The sequence below is a fragment of the Rhinatrema bivittatum genome, chromosome 9 (genome assembly GCF_901001135.1).
Source record: "Rhinatrema bivittatum chromosome 9, aRhiBiv1.1, whole genome shotgun sequence".
In the NCBI taxonomy this organism is placed as follows: Eukaryota; Metazoa; Chordata; class Amphibia; order Gymnophiona; family Rhinatrematidae; genus Rhinatrema; species Rhinatrema bivittatum.
The window spans coordinates 235,973,641-235,995,181 of NC_042623.1; the positions used below are offsets into that span (position 1 = coordinate 235,973,641).

The 21,541-nt window shown below is 48.0% G+C and overlaps 1 protein-coding gene across 1 annotated transcript in view; it reads left to right on the plus strand.

The window, feature by feature from the left end:
• Positions 1 to 21,541, plus strand: part of MCF2L2 (MCF.2 cell line derived transforming sequence-like 2) — a 774,003-nt gene that overhangs the window by 119,285 nt on the left and 633,177 nt on the right. Inside the window, 2 exon segments of the mRNA XM_029615373.1 lie at positions 12,571 to 12,661; positions 14,207 to 14,326. Of these exon segments, the coding sequence (XP_029471233.1) occupies positions 12,571 to 12,661; positions 14,207 to 14,326 (211 nt within the window).

Genomic DNA, 21,541 nt, shown 5'->3' on the forward strand with positions numbered 1-21,541 from the left:
GAACTCCTGAGGTTTCCCAAGGTCAACGCCCTAGTCTGCGCCACCAGAAAGTGCACTCCCATACCAGTCGAGGGAGGAACTTCACTCAAGGATGCCAATGACAGATGGCAGGAATCCATCCTCAAGCAGTCTCACGATGTATCAGCTTTGACCTTACAGATCGCTGCCTGCTGCGCCGTGGTATCACGTGCCTGCCTGGCTATGGCCAGGGACTCAATTACGCCAATCGAGGCATTAGACCCGGCAATATCATTCCTCACAGATGCGACCTCAGACCTGGTACACACCTCAGCCAGGAGCCTCTCGTCCATAGTGGCAGCCAGAAGACAGCTCTGGCTCCGAAGCTGGTCAGCCGACGCAACCTCTAAGACGAAGCTCACGAGAATGCCCTTTAGAGGAACACTCCTGTTCAGAAGCAAACTGGACAAATTAGTGAACAAATGGGGCGAGTCCCCAGTACCCCGTCTACCGGAGGACAGAAACAAGAGGAACCAACACCCCTTTCCCCGGGCACCCAAGGGCAGAGGATCCCAGCGTTTTAGACCATACAAAACACTTACCAAGCCCCTCACTCCACCAGCAGGGGACAGTCCTTTCAGAACAGACACAACGAAAGAGGAGCCAGCTCGGGACCAGGCCCCAGCCTCAACATGCAATGAGAATCAGCAGACCCATCTACAGGAAGAGATCATAGGGGGCAGACTCATCCTATTCTAACAAAGATGGGTTGAAATAACGTCGGATAATTGGGTCCTATCCATCATCCGAGAGGGTTACTACCTGCATCCCCCCGGACAAGTTTGTGATTTCTCCGTGCCACGGCCCCTCCAAGAGGAAGGCAGTGGAACTACACTATCAAAACTTTTCTCCCTAAAGGCAATAACACTAGTGCCCACGCACCAACAAAGTTCTGGGCACTATTCCATCTACTTCATCGTGCCCAAGAAAGAGGGAACATTCCGGCCCATACTGGACCTCAAGACCGTCAATCACTACCTGAAGGTACCCCACTTCCACATGGAAACCCTGCGTTTGGTCATAAAGGTGGTACAACCAGGAGAATTCCTGACCTCCCTGGATCTGTCAGAAGCCTATCTCCACATACCGATCCATCGCATCCATCAGCGTTTCCTACACTTCTCGATATTGGGCCATCACTACCAGTTCCAGGCCCTACCATTCGGGCTAGCTACGGCTCCCCGAACGTTCACCGAGATCATGGTGGTAGTAGCAGCGACACTGAGGAAAGAAGGAATCCTCGTGCACCCATACCTGGACAATTGGCTGATCAGAGCAAAATCGCCAGAGGAAAGCCATCAAGCAACCGCCAGAGTCAAGGAACTACTGCAGAGCCTCGGATGGGTCGTCAATACACCCAAGAGCCACCTGCAGCCCTCCCAATCCCTAGAGTACCTGGGAGTCCAGTTCAACACCAAATGGAACAAAGTCTCCCTTCCCCCTATAAGGAGAAAGAGATTGATGGAACAACTACAAGCATTGTTGAACTCTACCTTTCCCACGGCATGGGACTAACTCCAAGTCCGCGGACTCATGGCATCAACCATAGAAATTGTCCCGTGGGCAAGGGCCCACATGTGGCCCCTACAACATTCCTTACTGTCACGATGGAACCCGATGTCTCAAAACTACTCCGCCCCCCTCCGGCTACTGGCGAAGGTTCGGAACCAGCTACAATGGTGGCTACAAGAAGACCATCTGAGCGAGGGAACAAGCCTATCCACACCGGAATGGACCTTGCTCACCACGGATGCGAGCCTGCGAGGATGGGGAGTCCACTTCCAGGAGCTAACGGCTCAAGGGCAATGGGACAAAGAAGAGTCGGCATAGAACGTAAACCGACTGGAAGCCCGAGCAGTCAGACTAGCCTGCCTACGTTTCAGTCACAGACTCCGGGGAAAATCAGTCAGAGTCATGTCGGACAATGCCACAACAGTGGCTTACATCAACCGCCAGGGGGGGAACCAGAAGCCAGCAGGTGTGTCTGGAAATAGAGCCCCTAATGACGTGGGCAGAATCAAACCTACAAGGGATATCAGCTGCCCACATCGCGGAAAAAGACAACATCACTGTGGACTACCTCAGCAGAGAGAGTCTGGATCCGGGGGAATGGACACTGTCTACAGCAGCCTTCCAGCAAATAGTAAACCATTGGGGAACCCCAGCCATGGATCTTCTGGCAACCGGGTCTAACACCCAGGTTCCCAAATTCTTCAGCCGAAGATGGGAACTGCTGTCCCAGGGAATCGATGCCCTCGTCCAGACCTGGCCATGGGAGGACCTACTGTATGCCTTCCCTCCATGGCCACTACTGGACGGAATCATCCACAAGATAGAACACCACAGAGGGCTGGTACTTCTAGTGGCTCCAGACTGGCCAAGAAGACCGTGGTACGCGGACATGCAAAGACTTCTGGCGGGAAACCCTCTATGCCTACCTCCACACAGGGATCTACTCCAGCAAGGACCGATCCTCCACGAAGACCCAACAAGATTCTCGCTTACGGTCTGGCCATTGAGAGGTCTCACCTGAAAAAGAGTGGATACTCAGGATCAGTGATTGACACACTATTCTGAGCACGCAAGTTCTCCACCTCCTTTTTACGAGTATGGAGAATATTCAAAGCCTGGTGTGAGGACCGCGACATCCTCCCACAGACAGTCAAAATCCCCATGATCCTGGAATTTCTGCAGGACGGCATGAACAAAGGGTTGTCCCTCAACTCCATCAAGGTGCAACTGGCTGCCCTGGCCAGCTTCAGACCCAGGGTGGACGGCACCAGCCTAGCGGCCCACCCAGATGTCTCCCGCTTCTTAAAAGGGGTCAAACACATTCGGCCACCTCTAAAGTGGCCAAAACCCCTATGGAATCTCAATCTAGTGTTAGACTTCCTAGCAGGAGCTTCGTTCAGACCAACTCGTGGTCTGTCCCTATGGCTCTTGACCTTGAAGACGGCGTTCCTCGTGGCAATCTGCTCAGCCCGTCGAATCTCCGAACTTCAAGCACTATCATGCCGGGAGCTGTTCCTCAGATTCATGCCGGGACCATACAGCTGCGCACTGTACCCTCCTTCCTGCCAAAGGTGGTTTCTCACTTCCATCTAAACCAAACCATCTCACTGCCATCTCCAGATGAGCATAAGGACTCAGAAGACTCACGCCTTCTTTGCCACCTGAATGTCGGCAGACTCCTAGTCCGATACCTGGAAAGATCGGAACCTGTATGAAAGACGGACCATCTATTCGTTCTTCACAGTGGGAAGAAGCAAGGGGAAGCGGCCTCGCGGGCAACCATAGTCCGCTGGATCAAAAACATAATCAAGGCGGCCTACGTAGAGGCAGGCAAGCCTCCACCTCTACAAGTCAAGGCCCATTCCACAAGGGCCCAGGCAGTGTCCTGGGCAGAAACCAAGATGCTGTCACCCGCAGAGATCTTTTGGGTGGCAACATGGTCCTCCATCCACACATTCTCGAGATTCTATCGCCTGGATGTTCAGGCCAAGGAGTACACAGCATTTGCAAAGGCAGTACTAAATGGGCCACGGGCAGCCTCCCACCCGGTTTGGGAGGAACTTTTGTACATCCCACTGGTCCTGAGTCCATCTGCTACACGCTAGGAAATGTAGAAATTACTTACCTGATAATTTCATTTTCCTTAGTGTAAACAGATAGATTCAGCACCCCGCCCATGGCTGCCTCATACTCAAGAATCCTCAGGGGAACTTCCCACCGAGAGCAACACAAGCATGGGTAGGCCAACCCTTATCTCTAGTTCAGACACCGATATCACCAGGTGTCGCACTTCTCGGTTGAGTGCCCTGGCGGTCTCCAGCTAGAAACCACGTCAACCAATCCGAGTAATCAAGTATCAAGTTAACCAAGTTAATTGAAATTATCCAAACACACATATATCCATAATTGCTTTTCGAGGAGAAAACTGAAGATCAGAGCCTCGTGCATGGGTATATGTAGTGCTGACGTCAGATTGAAATCTGACTCCGTCTCCAACTGCTATCAGGAGCACATTATACCCATTGGTCCTGAGTTCATCTGTCTACACTAAGGAAAATGAAATTATCAGGTAAGTAATTTCTACATTGCAAAATATAAATGGTTATATCAAATAGCCGGTGAGAAGAAAAAAATGTGCTACTTAACCAGCTATTGTCAGAACCGGCTATCATATAATAGCCTTCTAAAATACCGATAACCGGTTAATGACATCTCACATGTGATTGGCCATTCAGACGGACATGATCCTTTATCAAGCTTGCCCTGGCCAAAGAAAGGATACACTTTTCTCCTGGGAACAAGAAGGGATCCCTCACAGTGAGGACACGGGCCTTATCCAGCTGTCCTTTAATCTGTAAGTATGATTTACGTAAGGCCTTTTCCATCAAGATCATATAGTTAATGGAAGGATGGCAGCAATCACAAAATAGACTGCCTGTGAGATTTAAGGTTGCATCTTCCACAGCTGGAGCAAGGGTTATCATAGCAGTGGTTGGATATGTAGCTGATGGCAGGAAAACTCGCCACACATAGTAAGCTTGTAGGAAAATAATGACGCAATGACTTAATGACTACGATACTGACAGATACCCTGCAGTGCATGTCTGCCATGACAGATAGGCTGCACAAAGTCTGATGTGATGTTCAAGGTACTCACAATACAGTGCATGGTATGTCCCCAACTACTGCACGCATGGTCAGGCTCCTTAGCTACCTTCAATGATGTAGTACACAGCAGCTGCAGTGTCAGGGTTGGGCTGAAGGGTTGGCAACAAGGAATGTTCAACAATAGGCTGTGTAGCATAACTCCACCCAGCAGCCCTAACAAGTAGCAGGAATCAAGGAAAAAAAAGAAATTGGCATGCAGGCCTTGGTCAGGTGTGTCAAGAAATAGCTATGGAAAAAAAGAACCCCTTTGGTGACTTAATGGTACATCAGCAGTTATGAACTTGATGAATAAGCATAGACATTTTTAGGTATGTGTTGTTCACTGTCAGGGTCAAACAAACAACAGTCCCGTACATATTGAACTATGACTAGCACGCCATTATCTATCCCACAGGCAAAGCGACTTATGTCGCAATATGGAGGGTCTAAAGGCAAGATTTAGGGCACTGAGGCATCAGAATCCAAGGCTTCTACAGGAGCTTAGCAGCCAGGGGCAGCCTCAAAATGTGTGATTATGTGAGTGCCTCTTACTGTCTCTTTATCTCTTAAAATAGTGTCATATTAGAAGAGCTAAGGATGTAAAACATACAGGGTCACATAGCAATCATAAGCCATATATATATAAGGAAACACAGTGATATAAAGGCTATCTAACATGTACATCCAGCCATATACATTTCTATTGTAGATGACATGCATGTCAAGTATACATAGCCATGCTAGTGAGGCGGCTATGAGGAAAAAGGTGCTGTAATAATAATAAATATGTAGGACAACCTCGGGTTTCTTACACACCCTCCCTCCAGTGTCTACCCTGTCCTGAGGACACACCTAGCTACTCAGGTTTGGAGGATATCCATGAGGACTATCCCTTAGATAGAATAGCACACAGTGGGGGCAGTGCATGCTAATCTAGATCATATATATTTCTAGTGAATATCCTGTAAAGATTGCTGTGTTGGTGAGTCCCAACAACTGGGTAGAGAAGCCCAGCTATATACTGTCAAAGGCAACTGATTAACTACAATACAAATCAAAATGTGGATACTGATTTCCCTGATATGTGTAGGAAGTTGTGACATTACTGTTTATCAGAGCCATATGTTGTTACTGCTCTCATCTTGTACTTGAATATATTGATAGGAAGGTCCCAAATGACCTTGTATGGAATGAGATCATCAAATGTTTACTCTTTCCTCCAAAATCATTTGCAGAGTATGTAATCATATCACACAGCATATGCTATCAGTTATTTGATCATTATTTACAGAGCTCTTTGTTACCCAGGATATCTCTTATTGCCAATTTAGGTACAAGCACAAATGTAACTGGATCCCTAACAAGAAAGCATTCAGGTGAAACCATCTGTTGTGCTCCTGCCTGTAACCTGTAAGATAAAGATTAATGTCCCACGACTAACTCCACAAACTGTAAACTCTACCACTATAAACCTGGGAAGGGACATCAGCATTAACACTGGGACTTGCTAGTGTGTTCCTTGTCCCACTACTGGGATGTACCCAAAAAGGTCACCCTGACAGATGCTAATACTGTCTTTTATTGAGGTTTCTTTGAACAGAACCGTGGCACAAACGTTATTGGCAAATTACAGGACACATAGGCCCAAGCTTCCTGAGGATGTTAGCTATCCTATTCCTTACAGCACCACATGTACAGCTACTTTGTGAAAACTAAGCCATTTGAAGCAAGGGTTATGAAGGTAGCAACAAAATCAGAGGCCATCCCAAGAAATATATATATATGTATATAGACATTTTTCCACATGCATAAAATCGGGTGTACATGTACGCTGCGCACAACCTTTTAAAATCTACCCTTATGTACACTAATGCTCATAGTATGGGAAATAAAGTCCCAGATCTAGAGGCAGTCATGGAAGAAGCTGACTTGGATGTAGTGGCTGTAACAGAGACATGGTACATGGAAAATCATGACTGGGATATAGTCAGAGCCCCTGATTTCTTGCAGCAGATTTTTCAAGACTGCAGCAAGAGTTGCAAATTCTGTTTGAGATTTTGGGTAGAGGGATAAAGGATGGAGGAAGACAAAGGCACAGAAGAAGGACAGGATGGAAGATTCAAGGAGGATATGGAAAGGGAGATTTTGGCATCCTACTGGTAGACATCCCAGACGCTTGCCTGGTTGGCCTGTCCCTTAATACAGCCCTGGAGTTGGGAGTAGTTCCGGAGAACTGGAGACAGGTGGATATGGTTCCTGTTCATAAAATAGTAGAAGGAGGAGGCTTGTGATGTGATTTATTGAACTAGACACTTAGGGGTAGATTTTAAAAGAAGCGTGCACGGCTTACATGTGCGCATGCTACCCGGCGCGCGCACATGTACGCCCGATTTTATAATATGGACTCAATGGTCCCCAGAAGCCGTGAACACCTTTCAAAAACTCAAGGAGGCTTTCCTTCGAGAGCCTTTTCTACGCCACCCAGATCCCCAACTACCTTTCATCGTTGAGGTAGATGCTTCAGACCTCGGGGTAGGAGCAGTCCTTAGCTAACACGCTGACAACCATACCCTGTATCCCTGTTCCTTCTTTTCTCGGCGTTTTTCCCCAGCCGAACGAAACTATGGGATAGGAGACAAGGAACTCTTAGCGATTAAATTGGCATTTGAGGAGTGGTGCTCATGGCTCGAAGGTGCTCAACATCAAATCACGGTTTACACCGACCACAAAAACCTTGAATACTTGCATCACGCACAACGCCAGAATCACAGACAGGTCTGTTGGTCATTATTTTTCAACCGCTTCAACTTCCTCTTGAAGTACCGCCCAGCGGACAAGAACACTCGCACGGATGCCTTATCCGGGTCCTTTTCAACGGAAGTACGTAATAGGGTCCTACTTTCTGCTACTCACACGGTTCTAGCCGGGAAAACGGTAGTTCCACAGACCCTCTGGAAGAAGATACTCCGATGGGCTCACGATTCTCTACTCGCAGGTCATCCCGGACAATCCCGAACCTTAGCCATACTACAAAGGTATTACTGGTGGCCCTCTATGGAAAAAGACGTTCGGGCCTACGTGGAGTCATGTCCTACCTGCGCTAGACAGAAACCACTGCCGGGTTGTCCTTGGGGACTTCTTCAGCTACTACTCGCTGCAACTGAACTGTGGACACATATTGCAACGGACTTCATAGTTGATCTACCAGTGACAGCAATAACATCATCTGGGTCACAGTTGACCGTTTTTCTAAAATGGCCCATTTTGTGGCGCTACCCGGATTACCTTCAGCTTCAGAACTGGTGAAATTATTCATCGGTCATGTCTTCCGTCTCCATGGCCTGCCAAGACATATCCTCTCCGACAGTGGGGTCCAATTTACAGCTAAGTTTTGGAAGGCTCTATGCCGAAAATTTGATATCTCTCTGGATTTCACAAGTGCTTACCACCCACAGGCAAACAGACAAACTGAAAGAACAAATCGCACACTAAAACAATTTCTTCGAGCCTATGTTAATTCCAGGCAAAGCGATTGGTCCGAGTTGCTTCCATGGGCTGAATTTGCAGTGAAATCTCTTCTATCAGCGTCTACAGGGTCATCACCCTTTCAACTTGTCTATGGAAGACAACCTTTACCTCCTTTACCGGTTCCATTGTCGGTACCATCTCATGCAGCCCAGGTGTCAGCACAAGAACTGCATCAACTCTGGCAGCACACCAAGGAACTTCTTCAGAAGGCTGGACAGAGGACCAAAAGACTCTACAACGCTCACTACCGAGCCACTCCACAATTTCAGCCTGGAGATAAGGTATGGCTCAGTACCCGTTTCATCCGCCTAAAACTGCCTTCTGTCCGATTTGCACCTAGATACATTGAACCTTTCACAGTGCTTTGCCGCCTGGGTCTGGTAACCTACAGCCTACAGTTACCTGCCTCTGTACGCATCCACAATGCCTTCCACATCTCAAGCCTCTCATATTATCGGAATTCTCAAAGAAGACACCTGAACCACAGCCTCTTACAGCTGAAGAGGACATCACCTTTCAGGTCGAGGATATATTAGATGTGAGAAAGCACGGAAGGCGCTGGAAGTACCTCATATCCTGGGAAGGATTTGGACCTGAGGAGAATAGTTGGGAGCCTGAAAGCAACATCCTCGACAAGGAGTTGATCCGGCAATTCCACGTTTCCCATCCTAGGAAACCAAAACCCTGGGGAGGGGCCCTAAGAAGGGGGGTACTATTGCGTCTGTCGGTCACAGATGGCTGCGACCTCTCATGCTCACCTCTTTTTTCGCTGCACTATCAAATCTAGGACGAGTGACGGCATCCGCCAGTCACCGCCGACCTCCCTGGCATTCCCGGGATGGCGAGAGCGGCTGACTGCCATCTTGCTTCTGGAGTCACATAGGCGCGTACACATCATGGCGGGAACCTCCGGGGTGTCCCCTCCGGATGACGTAGTCTCGATACCTGTACTTAAGCAGACCAGCCCTATGCACTGACGAGTTAGCAAGGAGTTTCCTTGTTGCTGAATCCACTACACTTGGACTTTTGATTCCAGTTCCTGGCTTGCTGTGTGAAAGCTTGGAGTACCCGCTCCTCGGGGGCTCTTCCGCGTTCCTAGGCTATCCGCTCCTCGGAGGGCCTTCCTGCCTTTGAACTCCTGTTCGCTCTACCTCTCAGGACTTCCCTAGGAACCACGCCTTGTGAGTACCTTCTTCATACTTCAACTCTACCAAGCCTTGCTGGGATTTCCTTGCTGGGATTTCCTGTGGCCTCGGGCCACTACCGCGCTCTCCTCAGCAGGATTCTCTTCACCATTCCCTGCGGTGCAGATTACTACTTCAACTTCCTCAGGAACCTTCTGAGCTTCCTTACCTTTGAATACCTCAGCATCACCACCCTTGTACAGTCACCCTCGGCATACCCTGCACTGTGGGCCACTACTGGGTCTGCACACCTGAAGTATTGCATCATCATTGAGAAGGCTGCCTGGCGTACCCCACTCTGCGGGCCACTACTGGATTTACACATCGGAGGTCAACTGAAAAGTCTACCTTAACAGGCATTCAGTATCACACCTCATTGGTTAATAGTCTGTGCACCTCATTGGTTAATGGTCTGTGCACCTCCTGTTATATGAGTCCTCTTCTGTTCATGGAATCACAACACCCAAAACACCACAAAAGCAAATAGTGCATGGAAGGCACGCCTGGGCTGTGCAGAAAGGGAGAAGGCCAGAGGATGCTCTCCAGACTCATTGCACATAGATACACAAATACAGCATGTGAGTAATGACCTGCCACAGGTCTTCAGTGTGTTGCCTGAGAAGTTAAATGGATTCCATTCCTATCTCTATCAGGACAAGCTCCATATACATCTAGAACAAGTGCCTTAATACATAAAAGTCTGATGCAGGAAAAGGTATGACATTCACTTCACCGAACATTGGATCATATCTGTCAAGGTAAACGGTAGACAACCATAGTTTCACATCAGGCCACTAGCACATCCTCATTTTTGTCTGCCCTGCTGTATAGGGCCAACATTGCACTGTCCTATATAAGACACACCTCACAAAAAGAAAATCAGGCTGCTTATATTTTTTGGCTCACACCTTCACACCTTCCAGCTAATATCTTGTATATTTAGTCTACTACCACTGTTTGTGAATCACACCAATCTTAGTGATAGGTTTCTAGGGATACGTAGTATCATTAACTCTAGCCCTAATTCTGAGTTGAAATTTGCAGCTGACCCACTTCTCCGCTTCTAACACTATTGCAGCAAACGTCCTGGCACATGGAAGAATGCCATAGTTAACCCGTCACTGTACATACTACTTTCAGGATTTCTATCTGGGCAAGAGTTTATCCTCAGACTCACTCTGCATATGAATAGTAAGCTATGTTGTCAGGGAATTAATGCAGGTTGGCAGCATCTGGAGCACAGATGGCCAGTAAACCTGCATTGGTAGAGCTTGCCTGAAACATTGTACAGATGACAGAGATCAGCATAGGATGTTGTCAGATTAGAAAGTAAAACTGCAGCTTTGCATACTGTTATGTATCCAGATATGTGAGGTCCAGATATTTATTTTATTTATTTATTTATTTATTTTTAGCTTTTATATACTGATCTTCTTGCATTGGATACAAATCAAACCGGTTTACAATGAACAGTAAGAACTTGCCGGTGGGCTTTACAAAGAACATTTGTTTGAGGTGTCTCTAGATAAAGACTTCTCACAGTGGCATGCCTTCTTTTATAAACTTCAGTGTCCTTCTGGGGCCTCTCAAAGTTCCTGCCAGCTGCTATGCCCTCATTATCTTTTGCAAGGGCAAAGATCATAGAATGTAGGCATCATAGCTAACATTACTGTTGGCACAGCTGCACAAAACCCACAAGTTGCAACAACAAAGAGGCCAGAGGAAACAACAACCAGCTTCTCTGCGTTGTATTCTGTAGATCCTCTTTTAGCCAGTCACATATATCCAATAGCGTTTGCTTATTAAAGTGATACCCGTGAACACTTGCTCCTCTGACAGGACAAAATAGTTGATTCTGGCCCTGTACACCCGTTATGGTTTATATCTCCTTTTTGCCAGCTGCCTCTGCTGCCTTGCTTGTTTCCTTTGCTGCCACTGGCACCACCACTACCAAATGGATATCATGCTGCATATATGAAGGATAATGTCCAGAGGTGATATATGCACAGCCACTTAAACTGCTACCCAGACAAAGTTATTCACCTATTTTAAAAGGGCCGCTGCTGCAGACATCCAAATAGCTGTTCTGAGTTTAGCCGGATACACGACATCAGCTATGCATCCATGGGTGGCTTAAAATTTACCCTAGCCGGTCATAGTTTGACCTCTTCTCTAACACGCCCCAAAACGCCTTCTTTCTTAGCCACCTAAACGCCACTTCTCAGCCTACATATTCGGCTAAGTCGCAGCAGATGAAAATGCTCCACAACTGGCTAGATATTTTGTAGCTAGCTAAGATATCATTTTAGATGGATAACTTGGTGCCTAGATTTTTGAATATGGACCTCAAAATGACCTAAATCACTTGCTATCCCTCCCCTTCCTGGTACAAAGCAATACTTTTCTCCACTGATGACTAGTAATTTAGCCTAATGTATGATCTTAATCTGTTTTCCTATGATCTCTAAGATGCTGATATTCAGTGCTACTTAGCTGAATAAATAACAACTTATTCGGCAAAATGGTGGCTGCTGAATATCTGGCTGCGATCAGCAGTTTCCACTTAGCCAGGGAAGAAAATAGCTGGATATCTTGTGGGCAGATCGGGGAGGAGCTGTTTATCCATTTAACTTAGCTGGATAAATAGCAATATTTTAAATTAACCTGCTCTATATAGCAGGTGTAAACAGTCAAATAAGACTTATCTGGCTATCTGTCGTTTTCTATGGTATATTCATCAGCATAGCCATGCTGCTGAATATCCCATGTAAGTTAGTGAGATAAGTCTTATCCAACTAAGTTATTTAGATGTTCAGCTTTCAATATCTATCCCTAATAAACTTACTATTTCTTTTAATTTTGGTTAGGGTTGATTTTGCACTTATTTGTCTAAGGTCTCCTCTTGGCAGCAAACATGAGTTCTTTGGTTCCGATAAATACAATATATACATATGTCTTTGAAGTTACTAACCATATGCTGAAAATACTGCAAGAAATCAATACCCTTTTTTTTTGTGGAAAGATAAGACAAAGCAGAATTATACTTCCCTCCTCCTATCCCAACTGTCCATCCTGTTCTACATCTAGGCTCATGATGATATGAAAGCTGCTGTTTGCTGCAGTTGTTCAGAACTGGTGCAGCCCCTTGTTATCCAGTCTTCACGTTTCTGCTGTTTTTCAGCTTGGAGGCTGCCAGCATCGGATTCATCATTGTTATAGACCGACGCAGGGACAAATGGAGCTCAGTAAAGGCATCCTTGACCCGAATAGCAGTAAGAGCTTTCTATATTCTGCATGATCACGCCCTGTTGATTACAGTGCCAGTCCTGTACACTCCCAACCTCCATTGCACCAATTCTGCTTCTCTAACTTGTGGGCAGCAGGACCATATATGGGGAGATACATATAGATATTTATATATAGGTATAATTTTTCACCTACAAGAAATCATAGCACATGCATATTTTAAATTGGATTCCAGAAATGAATATTTTGAGCCTTGTTATTCCCTCGAGATCATAACAATGAAAACCAAATCATTGGCTTGTTCTGCATTATGTGATTCAAAGGAGAGCTGGAGACACGTAGCAATTCTAATTTCATGTCATTTCCATGGATTACTTAAAAAATAAACTGCATGTCAGACATTTTTTCCCATACAAATATGAATATAGATATGGTCAACGCTGAAAAGGTCCCTGAAGGTTAAATACTTTATTTATTTATTTATTTATTTATTTATTTATTTATTTATTTATGTATTTGTTGCATTTATAGCCTATTTAATTTATAGCATAATACCCTAAGGGGTAGATTTTAAAAGGAGCGCACGCGCACATGGACGCGCAGATTTTATAATGTGTGCGCGTCGCTGCGCACACGTTCTAAAATGCGATATCTGTGTGCACATGCCCGCTGGATTTTAACGTCCATGCGGGTATGTGCGGGTGGCCTGCGAATCACGCACGGGGAAAGGGGATTTTATTAAGTACGTGTGGTGGCGCAATCGGGCCTAGACCAGTTCCCCCTCAGACCGCTCCGATTAAGGAGCGAACTGGGAGGGAACTTCCCTAACCCTAACCCTACCCTTCCTACCTTTGCCCCTCTCCTCCCTGACCCCTAACCTAAACCTAACTATCCCTTATTTTTTTGTTTCCATACTTACTGCTCCTCCGGAACAGAAATATCTTCCAAGCGCCATCCGGCTGCCGGCGCACGCTTCCCCGGGACAGCGTCTAATGACGATATCCCGGACTGCCCCCGCCCTGCCCAGACCACGCCCCCCTTGGCCCACCCCTTTCTTTAGACTTGGCACTTTGGCACGTATCGGTGGTTACATGCGTGGCCGGGCCTTTTAGAAAATGCGTGTGGACCGTGCAGGGCCCTGAAATTTACGCACGCGGGGCCTTTAAAATACGGGCTTTAGGCAACATATATTTTAAGTGCAACAATACAAGTGAAATAAGTCTAAAATCAATAAAACTAAGATAAAAGCTTCCGTTGAAAGAGCTACATTACTTTAGATGTAAAATCTTATTAACTTAGATTGAAGGGAGACCCTTCTTATAGCAATAAGAAGGCCCCTTTTAACGAGAGTTGCTGCTCACCCAGAGGTTTGAATATTGGTCAAACGTGTTCTAAACAATGTACAAAGGAACAACTAAAACAAAAGATTTAGTTTCAGTGTTTTCTTTTTACCTGTCATGGCAGGTAGACTAAGTAGACTAAGTTGTGAACTGGAATGTCAGCCTGCACGTTTCTGTACGTCGCAGAGGTAGCCGCAGCTCACTTCTCTTGATTGACATGTTTCCGTGCAGGGAGCATTTCCAGGAAACCTTCAGCTTGTGTTTGTCCTGCGGCCATCCCGCTTCATTCAAAGGGCCATCGCTGACATCGGAATTCGGTTCCATCGAGATGACTTTAAAATGAAGGTACCGGTAAGCATGCCTTTGCATCTTGTGTCTCTTTGTTGTCCTACACTTTGCAGACTTCAAGTTCTGACAGTTTGCTTAACTGCAGCCTCACATAGAGATGACTCCTTACAGTATATGAGAATTATTAAACAAATGCTTCCTTCTTTTGGTGAAGAGGATCAGAGGAGGCATTTATTTACAGATTTTTTTTTTAATTGTTTCTGTTGCCATAAACTTGCAATTTACAGATCCGATGCTGTTAGGCAGTGCACTACAGCTGATGTTCAGTATCAGGGATGGCCAACTCCGGTCCTCAAGAGACACAAACAGACCAGGTTTTCAGGATCTCAATAATGAATGCACATGAGATAGATTTGCATACAGAGGAGGCAGTGCATGCAAATCTATCTCATGCATATTCATTGCCAATTTCCTGAAAATCACACCTGTTTGTGGCTTTTTAGGACCGGAGTTAGCTACTCCCGCTCTATATTGAAGCATTACTTATGCTTCACTGCATTTTTTTATGGTCCAGTAGTTTACTTTGATTCCTTTGGGCTGCCAGCTCAGTCAGAACTGGACTCTGTTGGACAACAGAGCCATGAGCCTTCATTCATAACTATCTGCTCTTTTCTCATATTCAATTTCTCCTACTTAGCTCAGTCCAGCCACTGCAGTGGCAGTCCTCATTCAGGGGCCACAAACTGTAGCTCTGTGTCACTAGGTGACACTAGGTGTCATTGTTGAGTGATTGTGAAGCCTCCCTCTCCTCATGGGATGTGAACACTGCCTCTGCATCATTTCCGGCAATTCCAGGGAGCAAAAACCTGGTGAAAGCAGTCAAACCCGAGTCTTCTGCATGGCAGTGTGCAGCGCTTATCACTGAGCTATGAGGCCAACAGTATAGCCGCCTTACTGCTGCCACCTGCTAATCCAAGCCTATTTGGGCCTAAAGAAGACAGGACATGCTGATTGAGAAGATAACCACTTTATTGTGAGACATGGAATTCATCTATAAACAAAACTGTAGAGAAGAGACAGTGACAAATCCTACTTCTGAAGGCTCTCTATGTTCTCCTGAAGTCTGAGCTCCTCGTGAAGCAAGCGTCCATGTTAAGGAGCAGAGAGGGGAAAGGGAACCATTGAGAACTAACTCTGTTTTATATAGAAAAATTTAGACACCCCTCTTCTTTTTCTTCCAGTTGAAGCTTCCTCTTTCCATTCGCTGGGATACAGACACTAGGACCCAACCCTTGCTGTCCTGTACAACATCCAAGCAGTTAATTGCAACAGTGTAATCAGTAGAATTTGGAGGAATTCTTTTTGTAATTCGTCATCCTTTATTACACTAGTGTTGTGCATCCCATCCGTGCTCGGCCAGCGTCCAGGCCTACTCACCCAACCAAGACTCCCATAGATCTCGAGTTGTCCTCCCCTGCTTCAGCGGCGAGCTCAGCTAGGCCTCGACGTCCCGCAGCGGTGGTTACTGGGCCTTCCACCTCCAGCCAGGCCTCATAGTGGGGCTCAGCGTCCTCCGTGGCGTTGGCCCAGCCCCTAGGCGCACGCGCGCGGACCGCCCGGCCCCTTAAAGGGCCAGGGGAGGATCCCAGCTCCACGGCGCGCCTTGATTGAACGCTGCTCTAAAGGAAGTGCCTGCCTACACTTCCTTGCCTTGGCAATCGGGTCGATCACGCTGTGATTTCTAGTTTGCCGCTGCGTTTCCAGTGTCTGTTCCAGTCTCGTTCCAGTCCAGTTCCAGTCTTGTTCCAGTCCTGTTCCGCGTCCTTCTGTTCCTGTGTCCTCCTGTTCCTTTGTCTCCCCAGGTAGTAGTTCTCGGACTGTCTTCCCGGTACTGACCTCTGCCTGTTCTTGACTACTTTGTTCGCCGCCTGGATTTGACCTTTGCCTATTTCCTCGACCATGTCTGCACGCTGCCTGGAACTGACCTCTGCCTGTCCACTGACCATGTCTGCACGCCACCTGTAACTGACTTCTGCCTAACCACTGACCACGCCTGATTGCCGCCTGGAACCTGACTCCTGCTTTGGCTGACTAGCCAAGGACTGACCTTTTGGAACCTGACCCCTTCTTTGGCTGACTATCCTCGGACTGACCACTGGTATTGACCCCTGCTTTGGCTGACTACGCTACCTTGACTCTAGTCTTGATCCTTGCCATACATTCAGAGACTGTATTCTGGCCTTCTCTGGCACTCCGGACTTCTAGCCTGAACATCGACCACGCATCCTTGATCATGGTGGGCACACCTCTGAACTTTCTCTCAAGGAGATCCTGTGAGGTCCACCTAAGACCAGACGGTCCGGGTAACCAAGGGCTCAACCTGAGGGAACCCCGGGTTGCTATTGGTGAAGCTCCAGCTAGCCTCTGTCTCCTCTTGTGCTCCATCTCCTGGTGGCAGGCGCTCTCTGGGTCAGACCAGGGAGTCTACCAATCCTGCAGTAGGCCAAGGGTCCACCTCCCAGTGCAACAGGTTGCCAAGGCCATGGATTCGATGGAGTCTCCCGTCATATGGACCATTCTGGGTCTGGCCGCAACTATCCAAGAGCAACAACGAGCCCTAGAGACTCTAGCATCTTCGGTGGAAGAGCTCTGCTCTCATCTGCAGGATGCAGTAATGGCTAACCCCACAATCCTGACGTGTACCCTGCTACTGAGAGCATCAGTGGCACTGCCAGCTCCTCCTCGTTTCAGTGGTGATCCACGCCTCTGCCGAGGCTTCCTCAACCAGTGCTTCATGCAATTTGCCCTTCAGCCATCATTGTTCCAGAAGGAATCCACAAAAATCACTTTCATCCTCTTCGCCTTGAAGGGAAGGCCCTGGCATGGGCTTCCCCACTTTGGGAGCATTCTGTCCCCATCCTCACTCAACTGTCCCAGTTCATCACCACCTTCAAGCGGATCTTTGAAGATTCTGGTCGTCAGGCAGTTGCGGGCCATCACCTTCTCCACCACTGTCAAGGTTCAAGATCCCTCTCTGAGTTTACGGTGGAGTTCCGGACACTGGCTACGGAACTGGGATGGCAAGAGTCTCCGGGCACTCTATCTAGAAGGCCTATCTCCCGCTCTCAAAGACGAGCTTGCTGTCCGTGAGATTCCCATGTCTCTAGAGGACCTAATTTCCCTCGCTGGGAAAATTGACCATCGCCTCCGGCAACGGCACCATGAAGTGAAAGCACCCCGGCCTCCTGCTCAATGCTCAGCACGTGCCCCAAGCCCTCAGTTGAAGGCTTTACCGGCACCACCTCCATCTACCGAGGAACCTATGCAAGTCAACCATGGGCGGTTGTCTCCCAAAGAGCATCTTCAGCGCAAGAAGCAGGGCCTCTGCTTATACTGCAGTGCCTCCGGACACCTGAGGCAGTCCTGTCCGGTCCGTCCGGAAAACTTCAAAGTCTAAGCCCGTTGGGGGTCCCGAGCTTGGGCGCTACAGTCACCGGCCCCCAACTGTTACTTCCAGCTTCCCTCTCCATGGAATCCCGTTCCTTCGCCACCACTGCTCTTATTGATACTGGGGCTAGTGGCAATTTCATCATGGACTACATCGTCAACCTCTTGAAAATCCCCATGCAACTCGTAGAGGTGCCTCTCCGCATCGCATCTATCCAAGGGGAACATCTCCCCGGACGCATCACGCATCGCATGGTGGCCTTCTGCCTCACCTTGGGAACCTTCCACGAGGAAGAAATATCCTTGTACATCTTGAAACACTCCACACACCCAGTTATACTGGGCCTTCCTTCGCTTCAAACACATGGACCCCAGTTTGACTGGCAATCCCTCCAGCTGGTCCAGTGGGGCCCGCAATGCCAGAAACACTGCTTAAAACAAGTGTCCCCAGCAGTTACCGTCCTGAAGATAACAACCCTCGCCGGCCTACCAGCTCAGTACTCTGACTTCGAAGACGTCTTCTCTAAGCAAAAGGCAGACACACTACCTCCACTCCGAAAGTTTAATTATCCTATCGAGCTTCTGCCTGGCACTACACCTCCCAAAGGTAGAACCTACCCACTCTCACTTCCCGAGACCCAGGCGATGTCTGAGTACATGAAAGAGAATCTCGAGAAAGGGTTCATCAGACCCTCTGACTCTCCGGCAGGAGTGGGCTTCTTCTTCGTCAAGAAGAAGGATGGAGGACTACACCCTTGTATTGACTATCTGGGGCTGAACACCATCACCTGCAAGGATCGCTACCCGTTACCCCTCATTAGCGAATTGTTTGACTGCCTGCAAGGGGCCCAGATCTTCACGAAACCTGATCTACGAGGAGCGTACAACCTCGTGCGCATCCAGCCTGAGGTCATATGGAAGACTGCTTTCAACACCAGGGATGGCCACTACGAGTACATAGTGATGCCTTTCGGCCTTTGCAATGCCCCTGCAGTGTGTCAACGCCTGATAAATGAAATCCTCCAAGATCTATTTTATTCATTCATAGTTGTATACCTAGATGACATCTTGATCTTCTCGAAGGACTTGCAGTCCCATCGCTCCCACGTCAGAACTGTTCTTCAACGCCTCAGAGAGAATCACCTCTACTCGAAACTAGAGAAATGCATCTTTGAACAAAAGTGTCTGCCCTTCCTAGGATATATCATTTCTGATCAAGGATTTACTATGAATGTTATGGTCGTGGACCCTTGGGCCGGCTGAGACTGCAGGTGTTGCACTGCAGGGACCCACGGTGGGCGTCGTGGCTGGGAGGTGGTGCTGAAGATGAGGTCCCCCCAGGAGGAGCCCATATGGATCCGGACCTCTTGGACTTAGGTGGGACCCTATGTGACCAAGGATCCAGGAAGCAGCTGAGGAGATGGAAGAAGAGGACGGCAGCGCCCAGGAGGCTAGGAGAGTCTTCACCCTCAGAAGCCCGCGGCTCCCCCGGGAGGAGCCCGTGAGAGCCCGAGCCGCTGGGACTTAGGAGAATCCTCTGGGCCAGCAAGTAGCGGATACCTGTGGAGACGGAAGAAGCTGAAGTTGGAGTCCAAGAATGAAGCCGGGTTAGAAGCCAGAAGTCAGAATTCCAAAGCCAAAACCAGGGGCAGAAGCTGAAGACGGTCAATAGACGGAGCCGGGTTGGAAGTCAGAAGTCGGAAGAGAAGATCCAAGATCCAAAGCAGCAACTAGAAACTCAGGGAACTGAATGAACCTCGTTGCAAGGCACCGAAGATGTCCAGAAGCAGGGTTTAAATACCCTGATAGCATCTGATGTCATCTGAGGCAGGGGTTGAGTTCTCCCATGCTGGCCCCTTTAAAAGGAACTGCTCCCCCGAGGAGGGAGAGACGCAACAGAGGCAGTGCAGGTCCGAGGAGGCCTCGAAATGGCTCAGGCAGCCCCCGAGGTAGGTGGAGGGATCTGGGCATGGCCCAGGACCGTAACAATGGATCCTGAAAAGCTTCAAGGGATTCGCGACTGGCCCCAGCCAGTAGGCCTCCATGCCTTACAAAGATTCCTCGGATTCACAAATTATTGTAGGAGTTTTACTACCAACTATTCCACGTTAGCTGCTCCACTCACTGCAATGACCAAGAAAGGAACCAATCTCCGGGTTTGGAGTCCCAAGGTCCAAGCTGCATTCCATGCATTAAAAGAAGCTTTTTTTTCTGGTCCCTGTGTACGACACCCAGACCAAAACCACCCATTTGTTATTAAAGTCGACGCATCCACCATCAGAGCCGGGGCAGTGTGTCAGTACTCCTCCAAGGGTACATTGGTACCGTGCTCATTCTATTCCCACAAATTTTCACCTGCTGAGCAAAATTACACAATTGGAGACCGTGAACTCCTAGTCATCAAACTAGCATTCCTGGAGTGGTGCCCATGGCTAGAAAGTGCACAACAAAAGCATTCCACAAGTCGGCCCTGGGGACTTTTCCAACCACTTCCAGCACCCACCGAGCCCTAGTCCAGTATTTCAACCAATTTTATCACGGATCTGCCTCCATCTAAAGATAACACCATCATCTGGGTCATCATCGACCGCTTTTCCAAGATAGGACATTTTATTCCTCTACAGAATCTTCCATCGGCTCCTGAACTCGCTAAATTATTCCTGAGGCACATCTTCCGTCTGCATGGATTACCCAAGGAAAAGGTTTCGGACCGAGGGCCACAGTTTGCCACGAAATACTGGCAATCATTATGCCAGAAATTTAATATCACCCTGAGCTTCACCTCGGCCTACCTCCCTCAGGCTAACGGCCAAGCAGAAAAAACTAATCTGACACTAAAGACCTTCCTAAGGTCTTATGTAAATAACTAACTGGACAATTGGGCTGACTTGCTACCATGGGCCGAGTTGTCACACAACTCGCACACTGTTGCTGCGACGGACGACTCTCCATTTTCGGTGGTGTTTGGCCGTCAACCACGACTACCCTTGCCAGTACCCCTCTCCGAGCCTTCGCCAGTGGCTCAGTTCACAGCACAGACCATCCGCAATGTATGGAACCAAGTGAAGGAGCGCCTGACCCAAGCTGCCGAATGTGCCAAAAAGGTTGCTGATGCTCATTGGCAGTCAGCCCCACTCTTCAGACCCGGTCAAAAGGTGTGGTTGGATACCAGACACATTACACTGCGACTACCTTCCCATTGCCTAGCACCAAAGTATATTGGTAGATCGGTATATAAAAACCAATAAATAAATAACTCCAGTTGCCGCGATCCATGGGTATCCACAATACCTTTCACGTGTCATTATTAAAACCACTCGTGTCTTCCTGGCATTCTCGCAGAGATCCTCCACCTCCACAGGTCTCCACAGAACCCAACAATATTGAAGCATTACTTGTGCTTCACTGCATTTTTTTATGGTCCAGTAGTTTACTTTGATTCCTTTGGGCTGCCAGCTTAGTCAGAACTGGACTCTGTTGGATAACAGAGCCATGAGCCTTCATTCATAACTACCTGCTCTTTTCTCATATTAAATTTCTCCTACTTAGCTCAGTCCAGCCATTGCAGTGGCAGTCCTCATTCAGGGGCCACAAACTGTAGCTCTGTGTCACTAGGTGACACTAGGTGTCATTGTTGAGTGATTGTGAAGCCTCCCTCTCCTCATGGGATGTGAACACTGCCTCTGCATCATTTCCGGCAATTCTAGGGAGCAGAAACCTGGTCAAGGCAGTCAAACCCGAGTCTTCTGCATGGCAGTGTGCAGCGCTTATCACTGAGCTATGAGGCCAACAGTATAGCCGCCTTACTGCTGCCACCTGCTAATCCAAGCC